Source organism: Oncorhynchus nerka, linkage group LG4, assembly GCF_034236695.1.
Source record: "Oncorhynchus nerka isolate Pitt River linkage group LG4, Oner_Uvic_2.0, whole genome shotgun sequence".
In the NCBI taxonomy this organism is placed as follows: Eukaryota; Metazoa; Chordata; class Actinopteri; order Salmoniformes; family Salmonidae; genus Oncorhynchus; species Oncorhynchus nerka.
In genome coordinates this window covers 25,687,158-25,703,997 of record NC_088399.1, presented here as the reverse complement: position 1 = coordinate 25,703,997, position 16,840 = coordinate 25,687,158, and the positions used below count along the sequence as shown (strand labels likewise).

The window sequence follows — 16,840 nt, the reverse complement described above, 5'->3', positions numbered from 1 at the left end:
TGTATTATAGTGATGTATTCTATCTCTTCCATCCCCAGCTGTCAAAGAGAAAAATCTAAGGTAAAACATTTAGCTTTTATTTGTTATTTACAGAATAGGTTTTGTCATTATGAGTATCATTATGTCACTGTACATTACTCGCATCAACATCTGAAATATTTATAGAAAAAATAATTAAATAAGACCTACACCACATACATGAGCTAAATTTGCTCTGAATTGTTACAGAAACGTCACAAATACATTTTGGGTAACTGTAAATGTAACACCTGTATTAGCAGCCATGGACAGTTCTGTACTGTTAGAATCTGTGCTGCTGTGTCAGTTCACCATCATAGACTGATGCTTAGTGTGTGAGTCAGTAGAGGGTAGTGATGAGGTCTCTCTCCAGGAAGGTGGTACATGCGCTAGCCGTCTCCTCCATAGACTTGGACCAGCCTGCCAGGTTACCTGCTACATACGGCAAAACACCTGACGTCACCTGGTTGTAGTAACACACCTGGAACACAAAATAAGACACCTGGTGTTAACACATTTGATGAATAGTGAGGTCTATGGAGGGCTACTGAAGACGTTATGAAAGCTAACAAGTTATTATACTGTGCTTATTAACCCTATAAAAAATTTCATTTAAATGACTTTCATTTATCTGCATGACTTTATATTTAGCCTCACAATGAATTGTTTCACCATTTTCTTTTCAGGAAACTAGGGCTACAAGTATAACCCAATTTGAAATAAACAGTTGCATTCATGAATTTTATTGACAAATGTCCATTTAAAAAAATAAGATCCGCCAAAGAAAAAAAACAGACAAAAAAAATTTATAAGCATTTATAAGTCCAGATGGTTTGCACTGTGGGAAGTGAAGATCCTACTAGTGAGTGACAACTATGTGAGCTTATTGCAGTATTATAGACACTAGGTGGTGAGGGTAGGTAGCAACACATCTGCCACGCTGATCCTCAACACTAGAGCTCCCCAGGGGTACGTGCTCAGACCCCTCCTGTACTCCCTGTTCACCCACAACTGCATGGCCAGGCACGACTCCAACACCATTAAGTTTGCAGACGACACAACAGTGGTAGGCCTGATCACCGACAATAACGAGACAGCCTATAGAGAGGAGGTCAGAGACCTGGCCGGGTGGTGCCAGAATAACAACCTATCCCTCAACGTAACCAAGACTAAGGAGATACAGGAGAGACTACAGGAAAAGGAAGACCGAGCACGCCCCCATTCTCATCGACGGGGCTGTAGTGGAGCAGGTTGAGAGCTTCAAGTTCCTCGGTATCCACATCACCAACAAACTAGAATGGTCCAAACACACCAAGACAGTTGTGAAGAGGGCACGACAAAGCCTATTCCCCATCAGGAAACTAAAAAGATTTGGCATGAGTCCTCAGTTCCTCAAAGGTTCTACAGTTGCAACATCGAGAGCATGCTGACTGGTTGCATCACTGCCTGGTACGGCTATTGCTCGGCCTCCGACCGCAAGGCACTACAGAGGGTAAAAATGGTCAAAGACCCCAGCCACCCTAGTCATAGACTGTTCTCTCTACTACCGCATGGCAAGCAGTGCCGGAGTGCCAAGTGTCAGGGGTGGGACTGTAGGAGTTAATGGACTCTGCCGTGTGTCAGGGGTGGGACTGTAGGAGTTAATGGACTGTGCGGTGTGTCAGGGGTGGGACTGTAGGAGTTAATGGACTCTGCCGTGTGTCAGGGGTGGGACTGTAGGAGTTAATGGACTGTGCGGTGTGTCAGGGGTGGGACTGTAGGAGTTAATGGACTGTGCGGTGTGTCAGGGGTGGGACTGTAGGAGTTAATGGACTGTGCCGTGTGTCAGGGGTGGGACTGTAGGAGTTAATGGCCTCTGCCGTGTGTCAGGGGTGGGACTGTAGGAGTTAATGGCCTCTGCCGTGTGTCAGGGGTGGGACTGTAGGAGTTAATGGCCTCTGCCGTGTGTCAGGGGTGGGACTGTAGGAGTTAATGGCCTCTGCCGTGTGTCAGGGGTGGGACTGTAGGAGTTAATGGACTGTGCGGTGTGTCAGGGGTGGGACTGTAGGAGTTAATGGACTCTGCCGTGTGTCAGGGGTGGGACTGTAGGAGTTAATGGCCTCTGCCGTGTGTCAGGGGTGGGACTGTAGGAGTTAATGGACTGTGCCGTGTGTCAGGGGTGGGACTGTAGGAGTTAATGGACTGTGCGGTGTGTCAGGGGTGGGACTGTAGGAGTTAATGGACTGTGCGGTGTGTCAGGGGTGGGACTGTATGAGTTAATGGCCTCTGCCGTGTGTCAGGGGTGGGACTGTAGGAGTTCATGTCCTCTGGCGTGTGTCAGGGGTGGGACTGTAGGAGTTAATGGACTGTGCCGTGTGTCAGGGGTGGGACTGTAGGAGTTAATGGCCTCTGCCGTGTGTCAGGGGTGGGACTGTAGGAGTTAATGGCCTCTGCCGTGTGTGCGTGCGTGTTAGTGATGTGCAGTTCGCCAACAATTTGTTATTTTTCAACAACTCTTTTTACTGACTCGAGAGTCCCGATTCGTTTTTCTGAGTGACACGTTCATTATAGTAATTTGCCTCTGCTCAACAAACTCGAACTCGAGAATTAATGGTTGGGGAGGGGCTTCTGCAGTTCGCAAATTATATTGTGCTTATCACCCTCACAGCAGTCAAGCAGTTGCATGACACCAAGAATCATTCACAATCTAGTCCTGTTGTGGCCACAACTAGACCTCGTTTCAAAGGAATCAAGGAATAATCGTATATGTATGACTAGCAATCACATGTACATAGTTTAAATCACAATTTTGCAAGGCTGTCACAAATGACAGCGCCAATAAGCCTTTTTTGGTGAATGAGATGTGACTCTGAGAGGCTTGTAGAGTCATGACTCAAGGTTTCAGTTCATCGTTCGCCGGTAGGGGGTCTTGCATGCACTGGGTATTACTTAATCAAATGAACAAAATTAGTTTAAAGATTTGTTCTTTTAACTGAACGACTCAAAAAGATCAAAGTCAGTAAAACGAGCCAAACTTCCCATCACTAGATGGGAATAGACCTCGATGAAAAGGTAGTGTAGGCAAATGAGAAAGCCAAAACAAAATCATACAAAGCAAGACTACACGGAGGTCCAAGGGAGTGTCGTAGGCAGTCAGTGTGTTGGTGCGTCTGCCTCACCTTGCAGCTGTTGAGTCCCAGGCTGTGGATGAGGAAACCTGCACACTTGGCCTCGCTACGGAGGAAACCCTCCACAGGGGGAACTGTTGTCACAGTTACCGACCTCAGGGCCACCACATAGGGGTCACTGTAGAAGAAACACACATATAGTTACAGAAATCAGAATGAACACATACCCATAACCCCTGTAGAAGACAGGAACACACACACACACAAACATTATTCTGAAAGAAACCTTACCCGTCTTTGCAGGGCTGCCTCTTTGATAGCAGGAACACAAAGTCACGGCTCTTGCCTCCATTGATGGGGGGGCATTTAATATGATATACTGTCTCTTCCTCATCCGCCCTCTCCACCTCCTCACAGCTCCTACAGAAAGAAGGGGGTGTGAGAGGTTAAAGGTTTAGTTAGTTTAATGAATATAAAGCTCTGTGTTGGTCATACTTACAGGTAGTGTTTATCCCAAAGAGGTCGCAGCGTGAGGTCAGCCAGTAAGGTGAAGGCATGGAGGGCAGAGGTCATGACCTCCATCTGAACTTGGACACAAAGCAGCTCCACCTCCTCATGGACATACACAGCGACCTGGATACACAAACATACAACAGAGAAAAGACAACGTGAAAGCAAAATGGTGTCCAACTCCAAAAAGGACAGAGAATCTCCTTTACAAAATTGCCATATAATGCCTCCGTTCATGCATGTGTGTGTTTCTTACTCTGTCACTGATGCTGCTGGCTTCCCAGTCTTGTTTCCCAGCCAGTACAGTCAGAGCTGCTACATTGTTATAGCCCAGATACACCTGCAGGGGGCGATAGGAGAGAGAGACGGTCAGCTGAGAAATAATGAGTGTATCTCAGCTTCAAACAACTTGTCATCTGGCATGGCAGCTGTGGTAGAAAAAGTTCTCAATTGTCATACTTGAGTAGAAGTAAAGATACCTTAATAGAAAATGAAAAGTGAAAGTCACCCAGTAAAATACTACTTGAGTAAAAGTCTAAAAGTATTTGGTTTTAAATATACGTAAGTATCAAAAGTAAAAGTATAAATTATTTCAAATTCCTTATATTAAGCAAACCAGAGTAATTTACAGATAGCCAGATGGCACACTCTAACATCCTTTACAAACAAAGCATTTAAGTACAAATACTTTAAAGTACTACTTAAGTACTTTACACCACTGCATGGCAGCAATGTGGCTAGAACAATGGTTGCTGGTAGTGTCATGTTCATTACATGGCTGTAGTACCTGGTTGCTTTTGTCCCAGGGGACAGAGAGGGGAGCCTCCTCCTTACAGGATAGGATGTGCTTTCTAGCCATGCGTATTCTCTTCCTGACAATGGCAGACAGATATCTTCTCTCCCCGTCCTGAGTGGTGTATGTGACTTGGGGGAAGGCAGGTACGTCACCAGGTGTGTTAGCTAGCTGGTAGATGAGGAAGGCACTGTTGATGTGACGCGGTTTGTTCGCGGTCCACTCCTCACAGTTATAGGCCTCCACTCGGACACCTACCTCGATACTATACACACAGGCGCACACACATTTTAAATTCTGTGCTAATTACATTTCCATGGGATGCGATTATCTGAAAGGTAAGACAGATGACTAGAAGTTTTACCTGTTGTTAAATGTGTTGTTGACCACAGCCTTAAAGACCAGTCTGTCACCTACAGAGGAGGGCCCTCTGAAGCGGAACATGTCTACAGACCTCAGAGAGGGGAAGCAGCCACACAGACGACTGGAGAGAGAGAAGAGACAGAGAGGGTTAGTTTTGTGTGTGTGTGTGTGTGTGTGTGTGTGTGTGTGTGTGTGTGTGTGTGTGTGTGTGTGTGTGTGTGTGTGTGTGTGGTGTGTGTGTGTGTGTGTGTGTGTGTGTGTGTGTGTGTGTGTGTGTGTGTCTACCTGGCTGCCACTGTGGCTGCATTCTCCATCCAGGCCATGATCTGTCCTCCGAAGGTGTTGCCATGGTGATTAGCATGTGGAGGCAGTACCAGCTCGATGCTCTCTACACGCGTGAACTCTGTGGACACAGCAGACAGCGGGTCTCTCCTGCTACACACACCCGGAGAGGAATAGTTACCTGATGGGGAGGAACAGGTACAGACATGGGGATTAAAAAGAGATGCAATGACACGCCTAGAACAGCTAATCACCAACTCAGCAATAGCCCTCAGACAGACATGTACGTTGCTTCATCATGTGGCTCTGACAGAGAGCATTACACATAGATAACCCACTGGGCACACTGTGTCATTTCAACGTGGATAATTGGGTAATTTATTTATCCGTTATTTTACCAGGTAAGTTGACTGAGAACACATTCTCATTTGCAGCAACGACCTGGGGAATAGTTTCAGGGATGAATGAGCCAATTGTAAACTGGGGATTATTAGGTGACCGTGATGGTTTGAGGGCCAGATTGGGAATTTAGCCAGGACACCGGGGTTAACACCCCTACTCTTACGATAAGTGCCATGGGATCTTTAATGACCTCAGAGAGTCAGGACACCCATTTAACGTCCCATCCAAAAGACAGCACCCTACACAGGGCAGTGTGTAGGGGTATTGGGATATTTTTTTTAGACCAGAGGAAAGAGTGCCTCCTACTGGCCCTCCAAAACCACTTCCAGAAGAATCTGGTCTCCCATCCAGGAACTGACCAGGACCAACCCTGCTTAGCATCAGAAGCAAGCCAGCAGTGGTATGCAGGGTGGTATGCTGTTGGTAATATTTGGTTGAGATGTTGATCAATGAGATTACCCACTCAAAAAGACAGCCAAAGGTTTATTGAATTTCCTATGTGTTATCACTACATTTTCAACCATTTCAAAGAAGAGCAAAGTTCAATTGGGAATAAAATGTCAGATATTTTGTTTATTTATTCAACAGATTAATGTGATATCACTGTACTCCATCTAATAGCAGAACCAAATTACCTGGATTCCAGTTGAGATTACATTAAAAATACATCATGGTGCAAGTGATCAATGCTGTTTGAGATATTGCGCAGATTATTACAGAAATTGTGAAGATCTCCACAGACCCGCTATCTTCAACTTGCATGACTTATACGATTACATATGAAGATATGTATAGTCATAGTAACCTCAATGTGGCCATGCATTTGTTACCCATTTTAAGGTTGAATGTTACATAACTTTAGGCTATTTGCTGTATTACAAAAGTAGTATTGAATTGTGTTTGGTTGACAACGCAACCAAATATCAACATTAAAAAGACATATCTACTGCTTGGATAGTTCCATCTGAGCCACTGTTATGTTTGGTTGAGTTGGAGACATGAATCTAATATAACATGTGTTAACTTATCAACAAGTTAACACACTATTTATTGTATTTTAAAAAGTGATAGTGAATTATTTTTGGTTGTCAACAAATATAACGTCTGCTTGGCTAGCCAGACTAAGTCAGTGGTACAGATGGAACTATCCAAGCAGAAGATGCATCTCCTTCAAATGTTGATATATGGTTGTGTTGACAACCAAACACAATTCAATATCACTACATTTTAAATCAAGCTTGAAACCCCAGGTCTATTGTATGGTCTATTTTTAGTTGATTACTGGGATCAATCAAACATTTCCCGATGATGTCTTTGTAAATGCTATATAGGCTGACATAGCATCATTGATGATTGATAAAGTATGGTCACATTTCATTTGCTCTGTTAAACCTACCCTTTGGAATGACTTTGATGGTAACAGTGAATGTATTTAGTTTTTAAGTGGAGATCTCTCAGCAATCCTTCTCACGATAGCACATTGGTAACAGATCTAACAGCTGGGCTTAGTTAATACCTTGGATGTGAGACCAACATGTAGCTGTAGATAGATACATTTTCCAGTAGGAGGTGCTGCCCAGCCTATAGTTTTTTTCTGGATAGTGGATATAACTTACAAAATCTTACATTGTTTAAAAAGTACAAATTCAACATAATAAGGTTTTTGTATTTTGAAATGTGGTTTCCATGATGACATAATGCTGTGGTTGAAGTTTCACTCTAACAACAGTTTACATTGATTACTTTTTTTAGAAACACTTTTTTCCCCCCACATGGTTTCCATGTCACAACACATTGAACAATTACGTTGAAACAACGTTGATTCAACCAGTTTGTGCCCAGTGGATCTGAAAAAAATATGTGTTGGCTCTTCTCTTTGTGTTGGTGTGTATGTGAGTGTGGATGTCTTTCTCTGTCCTCTTGCTGACTCTTAGCCCTTTCCATCAGAGCACTGTACCAAACAAACTCTATCTCTCCTCTTTCTGAGCTACAAAGGTATTTATTTGTTTATATTTGCCGATTGAAAATGAGTTCAAGGGGCAATTATAGTTCCTCTCAGAACAAGATAACCTAAGTCAAGATAACGATACAGATTAGGACACAATATCCCAGGCTGACACACACACACACACACAGATGTGAGAGAGGAGCGAGAGAGAGAAATAGAGAGAGGTCTAGAAAGAGAGAGCGAGAAATACAGAGAGACTGACCGTTGGCTAGTGTGTGGTAGTCTTGTAGCAAGGTACTGAAGGTCTGTTCATTGTAAAGGCGAAGTCTCCGTCTCTCTGAGGCCAGAGAATGCTGCAGCTGCTCCTCTGCAGAACACAGATCCTCCACCGGCCGCAACAACACTTTCTGTGGTCCCGCTGGCTTTCCAACAAAGGTGGAGTAGGCCACACATACCAACCTCTCCACATGTTCCCTCACATCCTGCACTGACACACGGATTCCAACCTACACACACACACAATTGTTATATTATACATTCAAATATATATAAAACTTGTACATGCGTGCATATGTGTGTGTGTGTGCGCGGGTGCGTGCGTGTGTGTAGTCTTACCTCCATGCTAGTGGTGAACGCTCTGTTGACTTTGGACTTGATGGTGATCACCTGACCAACCCTGCAAACAACATTAGAAATATTAAAAACGTTACATGCATTTGATTGATTGATTGACTGATTGGTTGACGCGTACCTTCCAGTCTCCTCAAACTGGATGTCGTCCATGGATAGTGTGACACATGCCATCCCAGCATGACGCTCAGCTAAGGGACACACACACACAATTATCTCACATTGTTAATCTTTATATTTACAGTATTTATGTTTCATCTCTCCAACTGTGGCCCGAACTACAATTACATGCCAATCCTTAACATCCTCATGGTGGATAACACAAATCTCTTATTATGTGTTATTGTGCACGCACGCACGCACACACACACACACACACACACACACACACACACACACACACACACACACACACACACACACACACACACACACACACACACACACACACACACACACACACACACACACACACACACACACACACACACACACACACACACACACACACACACACACACACACACACACACACACACACACACACACACAGGGGAATGTTAGTAGGTGAGGGGTCAGTGCACTGCTGTTACCCTGTCTGTCCAGCAATGGCCACTGAAGGTCAGCTCTGTCACACACACCCTACTTGCGTAACTGAGGTGGTGTGTGTGGGGGTGTGTGTGAGGTGGCAGACACTACCCCTGACATCTAATCCGTTTCTATTCCTGAACTCTGAACTGTTACTAGTCTCTATATTGTTAACATTTGCTCAGCATTTACACCAGAGGAAACTCTCCACCTGATATATAAAATATACATATACAGATGTGAATAGCGGTGTAAAGTTTCCATGAACTTTACATGGTCTACTTGTCTGTCTTCTTTGCATGGAAAGACACAAAGACACACACGTACACACACAGCCACATGCGCGCGCACCAGCACACACACACACACACTAAATACTGACCAGCGAGGCAGGCGATTGTGTCCATCCATTTGAGTAGCTGCCCAGCACTCAGGTCTCCTTGGTGATCTGCATGGCATGGCTGTATAGACTGGCACATCTGGACATCCATAGGTGCAGGGGTTTGCACACGACATGAGCCCAGGAGAGGAGCAGCCTGAGCAGACCGATGCTTCTGGATCTCTTGGTCCTTATGGGGCTCCACAGGGCATGACCCCCGGTGTACACCCAGGCTCGGAGCATATTGAGTGGGCACAGGGACAGGCCCCTTCAGATCCCGGAGGTAGTGGTTGTCCAGAGTGAAGCCATTCTGGAGGCTTTGGGTCATCATGACCCTGTTGCTTCTCTGAGTAAGTGCAGAGAAAATCAGTATACCAGCCTATCTGAGTCCCTGAGTGAGAGCGAGTGAGCGAGATGGCAGTGTAACACCACTCTGTCCCTCCCTCCTTCCCTCTCTCCGTCTGTAAATCTTATCTGTGGTAAATCTTATCTGCGGCTCTAAGCCCTATGACGTAAACACACACCGTTACACACTGTGGCAATGAGTTTCAATCATAGTTCTCACTCAATTTGAGGACACACTCCGACTTTGGGGGGTCTGGCAAGAGAGATGGAAAACTGGACTGGAAACGGTCACCAAACAGAGCCAAACTCAGTCACATGATATGACACACAATCCTCTACATTCTTGAAACTTGGCTGGTACACAAACGTGCGTGCGCACACACATACCTAGCACACACTACAGATGGACTCTGACAGCCCGGTGTGCTGATAGTACTCGTGACCCCGGAATAGACCAATAATATCTATCTGCAGACTGCAGTAACTACAAGGGATGATTATAGCCTACCTTATCATTTAGTTTTAGGAGAAACAGAGAAAACTAAATCATACAGCTGTTTTCTATTTTTTTTTACATATAACTTTGGATGCTAGCTAGCAAGCAGACCTCCTTGAAGATAGACCAAAGTATCAGCTATCACACCATGTAAAGGAACAACCTCCACGTTTCTCTCAGAAAATGCAACTAACTGGATTTATGTCAACTCCGTCAGACACTCCGTCAGAATTTTACAATTCCTGTCCAACAAGTGTTTAAATGCCTTGATTATTTCATTCTAAAATTAAATTATTTAAATATGCAATACAATAAGGGGTCCTTATGGTATGGCTGACCCTGCTCATTTCTGATTCCTTTAGGGTTATAGGCAAGTCTGATGGAGTTAACCAAATCTCCCAACACATCTTTTAGGAATCAACATTTTGAGATAAATATGATTTAAAGTCAAATGATCATTTTTTCTGTTTGCATCCATTATTGACAGGTTTTAGAATTTTAAACCCTTTTTGGGAGAGTTTGAAACTGGTCTCCTTGGCTCCGGACAAGGGTATTTCCAAGCATAGAGCCGACATGGAAATGAATAGTATCACCAGTATTTTGAGAATATCCCCCCAAAATATTTTCCCTCATAGATACCCCTAAATTAAAATGTTAAGCTCAAATAATGCAACAAAATACATATTTTTTTCAACTATAAAAAAATGTCCCTGTCGGAAAAAGATTGTCCCAGCTTTCAAGAATCGATGATCTATTGGATGCTTTCTTCATTCATAAAGACTTTTTTATTCAATTTTGATACATTTATTAGCAGAGACCATGTGATATGGAGTGTCATTCTAACTTGTAGGGGACATGGGGCCATCAGTTGGACATTGCAGTTGGACATTGATTAGATCACTATATATATACACAAATGTATGTGGACACCCCTTCAAATGAGTTAATTCGTTTTTTTTCAGCCACATCCGTTGCTGACAGGTGTATACAATCTAGCACACAGCCATGCAATCTCAATAGCTAAACAGTGTAGAATGGCCTTAAGAGCTCAGTGACTTTCAACGTGGCGCTGTCATAGGATGACACCTTTCCAACAAGTCAGTTTGTCATATTTCTGCCCTGCTAGAGCTGCCTCAGTCAACTGTCAGTGCTGTTAATTTGAAGAGGAAACGTCTAGGAGCAGCAACGCTTAGTGGTAGGCCACATAAGCTCACAGAACGGGACCGCTGAAGTGCGTCTGTCCTCGTTTGCAACACTCACTACCGAGTTCCAAACTGCCTCTGGAAGCAACATGAGCACAATAACTGTTCGTAGGGAGTGACCGAGCAGCCGCATACAAGCCTAAGATCACCATGTGCAATGCCAAGCGTCGGCTGGAGGGGTGTAAAGCTCGCTGCCATAGGAGGAATAATGGTCTGGGGTTGGTTTCCATGGTTTGGGCAGACCCGTTAGTTCCAGTGAAGGGAAATCTTAACGCTACAGCAACTTTGTGGCAATAGTTTGGGGGAAAGCCCTTTCCTACTTCAGTATGACAATACCCCCAAGCACAAAGCCAAGTCCATACAGAAATGGTTTGTCGAGATTGGTATGGAAGAAATTGACTGGCCTGCACAGAGCCCTGACCTCAACCCCATCGAACACCTTTGGGATGAATTGGAACGCCGACTGCGAGCCAGGGCTAATCGCTCAACATCAGTGCCCGACCACACTAATGCTTAGCAATGTTCCAACATCTTGTGGAAAGCCTTGCCAGAAGAGTGGAGGCTGATATAGTCATGTAGTGTATCTTCAATCTACTGTTTGATCAGGAACTGGGTGAAGTGGGCTGGTTACCGCACTGGGCACACACTGGTTGAATCAACATTGTTTCCAAGTCATTTACACCGAAATTACGTTGAAACAACGTGGACTAGATGTTGAATAGAGTATGTGCCAAGCGAGACAAAAGGTGCTCTTTGCTATCATCCAGGCCCCCGATCAAGATAGCAATAAAACAAACATGAGCTGTGGAATGACAAACTCTTGTGTTTTTAAATTATCTAGGCAAATGAATACATGAAGGAATTCAATTAATTCACTCATCCTGAAAGATATATTAGTGAAACCACATGTTGGGGATATTATCTTGAAACTCCGTCAGTATAGCAGAAGGGGCAGTGTGTAAACTCCAAATCTGATTGGATGTTGTCTCATTCCCCCTCCGCAAACGAGATCCCGGAGCCTTGGTAAGAAACGTGTTTTGTTTTGAGAGTGCTCTTTTAATTTGTTAAACTTTCTCAGAAACATTGAAAACCTTGAACAGAATGGGCCTATTGCAACCATCGATGACTACCAGGTTATCGCCAGCTGATCTCTCCTTAATAAACAATCACATACAATCACCCGCACAGCTGATCTCATTTGCATACTTTGTTGGCCATCATATTACCATTCCCTAAAGCTGATGTCTGTGTTAACTTTTAAGTTCTGCATTCAACCAAAATCTCTGCTATAAAAAAAACTTGTTTGCCCCTCAACACAGCAGATCACTTGATGTCGCTTCGGTGTCAAACAAGCTTGAAAGCAGACCGCTTTTTGGAGAGAAAAAACGATATTGCCTTCTCACTTCCAGGATTGTTGAACGTTGGTCAAACATTTTAAGGTTTACAATCTAGCTAGTTAGCTACATCAATGTAGAACCGCAATATTGCGACAAGAATACACAAAGCATGCATGCTAGCTAGCTACACTGAACAGAAATATAAATGCAATATGTAAAGTGTTGGTCCCAGGTTTCATGAGCTGAATTAAAACAAACCAGAACGTTGCCATATGAACAAAAATATTATTTCTCTAAAATGTGTTAGTGAGCATTTCTCCCTTTCCAAGACAATGTATCCACCTGACAGGTGTGGCATATCAAGGAGCTGATTAAACAGCATGATCATTACACAGGTGCACCTTGTGCTGCGGACAAAAAAGGCCACTCTAAAAAGTGCAGTTCTGTCACCCAACACATCTCAAGGAGTGTGCAATTGGCATGCTGACTGCAGAAATGTCCACCAGAGCTGTTGCCAGAGAATTGAATGTTCCTTTCTGAACCATAAACCGCCTCCAATGTTGTTTTAGAGAATTTAGCAGTACGTCCAACCGGCCTCACTACCTCAGACCACGTGTAACCACGCCAGCCCAGGACCTCCCCATCTGGCTTCTTCACCTGCGGGATCATCTGGGTCCAGACACCCGGACATCTGATGAAACTGTGGGTTTGCACAACTGAAGAATTTCTGCAAAAACTGTCAGAAACCGTCTCAGGGAAGCACATCTGTGTGCTCGTTCTCCTCACCAAGGTCTTGGCCTGACTAGTTCAGCATCATAGGAAAATGCTCACCTTCAATGGCTACTGGCACGCTGGAGAAGTGTGCTCTTCTTGGATGAATCCCAGTTTCAACTGTACCGGGCACATGGCAGACAGAAACCGTTTCAGGGAAGGTCATCTGTGTGCTCGTCGTCCTTACCAGGGTCTTGGCCTGACTGTAGTTTGGCGTGTATGGCGTCGTGTGGGCGAGCGGTTTGCTGATGTCAATGTTGTGATTAGAGTGCCCCATGGTGCCTGTGGGGTTATGGTATGGGCAGGCATAAACTGGCATAGGCTACGGACAATGAACACAATTGCATTTTATCGATGGCAATTTGAATGCACAGAGATGTTTCCGCATCATAATGCACGGCCCCATGTCGCAAGGATCTGTACGCAATTCCTGGAAGCTGAAATGAAAATGTCCCAGTTCTTCCATGGCCTGCATACTCATCAGACATGTCACCCATTCCGCATATTTGGGATGCTCTGGATCGACGTGTAAGACAGCGTGTTCCAGTTCCTGCCAATATCCAGCAAGTTCACACAGCCATTGAAGAGGAGTGGGGTAACATTCCACAGACCACAATCAACAGCCTGATTAACTCTATGCGAAGTGTATTGTGCAGCATGAGGCAATTGGTGGTCACACCAGATAGTGTGACCACCATATATGTGAGCAACAGATGCATTTCCATATTCCCAGTCATGTGAAATCCATAGATTAGGGCCTAATTCACTTTTATAAATTGACTGATTTCATTTTATGAACTGTAACTCAGTAAAATCTTAGACATTTTTGCATGTTTTTGTTCAGTGTCGTTTCAGTTAACTACCAGCCGTACAGTAAACTACCAGCCGTACAGTAAACTACCAGCCGTACAGTCGCATATCTTCTTCTGTAGCCCATCTCTCTCATATCTTCTTCTGTAGCCCATCTCTCTCATATCTTCTTCTGTAGCCCATCTCTCTCATATCTTCTTCTGTAGCCCATCTCTCTCATATCTTCTTCTGTACCCCATCTCTCTCATATCTTCTTCTGTAGCCCATCTCTCTCATATCTTCTTCTGTAGCCCATCTCTCTCATATCTTCTTCTGTAGCCCATCTCTCTCATATCTTCTTCTGTAGCCCATCTCTCTCATATCTTCTTCTGTAGCCCATCTCTCTCATATCTTCTTCTGTAGCCCATCTCTCTCATATCTTCTTCTGTAGCCCATCTCTCTCATATCTTCTTCTGTAGCCCATCTCTCTCATATCTTCTTCTGTAGCCCATCTCTCTCATATCTTCTTCTGTAGCCCATCTCTCTCTTATCTTCTTCTGTAGCCCATCTCTCTCATATCTTCTTCTGCAGCCCATCTCTCTCATATCTTCTTCTGTACCCCATCTCTCTCATATCTTCTTCTGTACCCCATCTCTCTCATATCTTCTTCTGTACCCCATCTCTCTCATATCTTTTTCTGTAGCCCATCTCTCTCATATCTTCTTCTGTAGCCCATCTCTCTCATATCTTCTTCTGTAGCCCATCTCTCTCATATCTTCTTCTGTAGCCCATCTCTCTCATATCTTCTTCTGTAGCCCATCTCTCTCATATCTTCTTCTGTAGCCCATCTCTCTCATATCTTCTTCTGTAGCCCATCTCTCTCATATCTTCTTCTGTACCCCATCTCTCTCATATCTTTTCTGTAGCCCATCTCTCTCATATCTTCTTCTGTAGCCCATCTCTCTCATATCTTCTTCTGTAGCCCATCTCTCTCATATCTTCTTCTGTAGCCCATCTCTCTCATATCTTCTTCCGTAGCCCATCTCTCTCATAGCTTCTTCCGTAGCCCATCTCTCTCATATCTTCTTCTGTACCCCATCTCTCTCTTATCTCCCTCATCTCCTCCTGTACCCCATCTCTCTCAAATCTTCTTCTGTAGCCCATCTCTCTCATATCTTCTTCTGTAGCCCATCTCTCTCATATCTTCTTCTGTACCCCATCTCTCTCATATCTTCTTCTGTAGCCCATCTCTCTCATATCTTCTTCTGTAGCCCATCTCTCTCATATCTTCTTCTGTAGCCCATCTCTCTCATATCTTCTTCTGTAGCCCATCTCTCTCATATCTTCTTCTGTAGCCCATCTCTCTCATATCTTCTTCTGTAGCCCATCTCTCTCATATCTTCTTCTGTAGCCCATCTCTCTCATATCTTCTTCTGTAGCCCATCTCTCTCTTATCTTCTTCTGTAGCCCATCTCTCTCATATCTTCTTCTGCAGCCCATCTCTCTCATATCTTCTTCTGTACCCCATCTCTCTCATATCTTCTTCTGTACCCCATCTCTCTCATATCTTCTTCTGTACCCCATCTCTCTCATATCTTCTTCTGTAGCCCATCTCTCTCATATCTTCTTCTGTAGCCCATCTCTCTCATATCTTCTTCTGTAGCCCATCTCTCTCATATCTTCTTCTGTAGCCCATCTCTCTCATATCTTCTTCTGTAGCCCATCTCTCTCATATCTTCTTCTGTACCCCATCTCTCTCATATCTTCTTCTGTACCCCATCTCTCTCATATCTTTTTCTGTAGCCCATCTCTCTCATATCTTCTTCTGTAGCCCATCTCTCTCATATCTTCTTCTGCCCATCTCTCTCATATCTTCTTCTGTAGCCCATCTCTCTCATATCTTCTTCCGTAGCCCATCTCTCTCATATCTTCTTCTGTAGCCCATCTCTCTCATATCTTCTTCTGTAGCCCATCTCTCTCATAGCTTCTTCCGTAGCCCATCTCTCTCAAATCTTCTTCTGTACCCCATCTCTCTCTTATCTCCCTCATCTCCTCCTGTACCCCATCTCTCTCAAATCTTCTTCTGTAGCCCATCTCTCTCAAATCTTCTTCTGTAGCCCATATCTCTCATATCTTCTTCTGTAGCCCATTTCTCTCATATCTTCTTCTGTAGCCCATCTCTCTCATATCTTCTTCTGTAGCCCATCTCTCTCATATCTTCTTCTGTAGCCCATATCTCTCATATCTTCTTCTGTAGCCCATCTCTCTCATATCTTCTTCTGTAGCCCATCTCTCTCATATCTTCTTCTGTACCCCATCTCTCTCTTGTCTCCCTCATCTCCTCCTGTACCCCATCTCTCTCAAATCTTCTTCTGTAGCCCATATCTCTCATATCTTCTTCTGTAGCCCATCTCTCTCAAATCTTCTTCTGTAGCCCATATCTCTCATATCTTCTTCTGTAGCCCATCTCTCTCATATCTTCTTCTTTACCCCATCTCTCTCATATCTCCCTCATCTCCTCTTGTACACCATCTCTCTCATCCTCATCTCCTCCTGTACCCCATCTCATCCTCATCTCCTCCTGTACCCCATCTCATCCTCATCTTCTCCTGTACCCCATCTCTCTCATCGTCTCCCTAATGTCCTCCTGTACCCCAATTCTCATCTCATCTCCTCCTGTACCCCAACTCTCTCATATCTCGCTCATATTATCCTGTGCCCCATCTCATCCTCATCTCCTCCTGTACCCCATCTCTCATCCATCTCCTCCTGTACCCCATCCCTAATTCCTGTACCCCATCTCTCTCAGCCTCATCTCCTCCTGTACCCCATCTCTCTTATCCTCATTTCCTCCTGTACCCCAATTATCTCATCCTCATC

At 44.3% G+C, this 16,840-nt stretch overlaps 1 protein-coding gene across 1 annotated transcript; it reads right to left on the bottom strand.

The window, feature by feature from the left end:
• Nucleotides 1-61: 61 nt before the first annotated feature.
• Nucleotides 62-13,680, bottom strand: LOC115124688 (acetyl-coenzyme A thioesterase). Its single transcript, XM_029654128.2, has 12 exons — nt 9,024-13,680; nt 8,175-8,244; nt 8,039-8,099; nt 7,686-7,929; nt 5,077-5,254; nt 4,793-4,912; nt 4,423-4,693; nt 3,892-3,975; nt 3,625-3,758; nt 3,417-3,545; nt 3,177-3,303; nt 62-499 (listed from the first exon to the last, which is right to left on the bottom strand). Exons 1-12 carry the CDS (start codon nt 9,349-9,351, stop codon nt 359-361), a joined length of 1,887 nt encoding a protein of 628 aa, XP_029509988.1. The 5' UTR covers nt 9,352-13,680; the 3' UTR covers nt 62-358.
• Between the last annotated feature and the right edge of the window lie 3,160 nt (nt 13,681-16,840).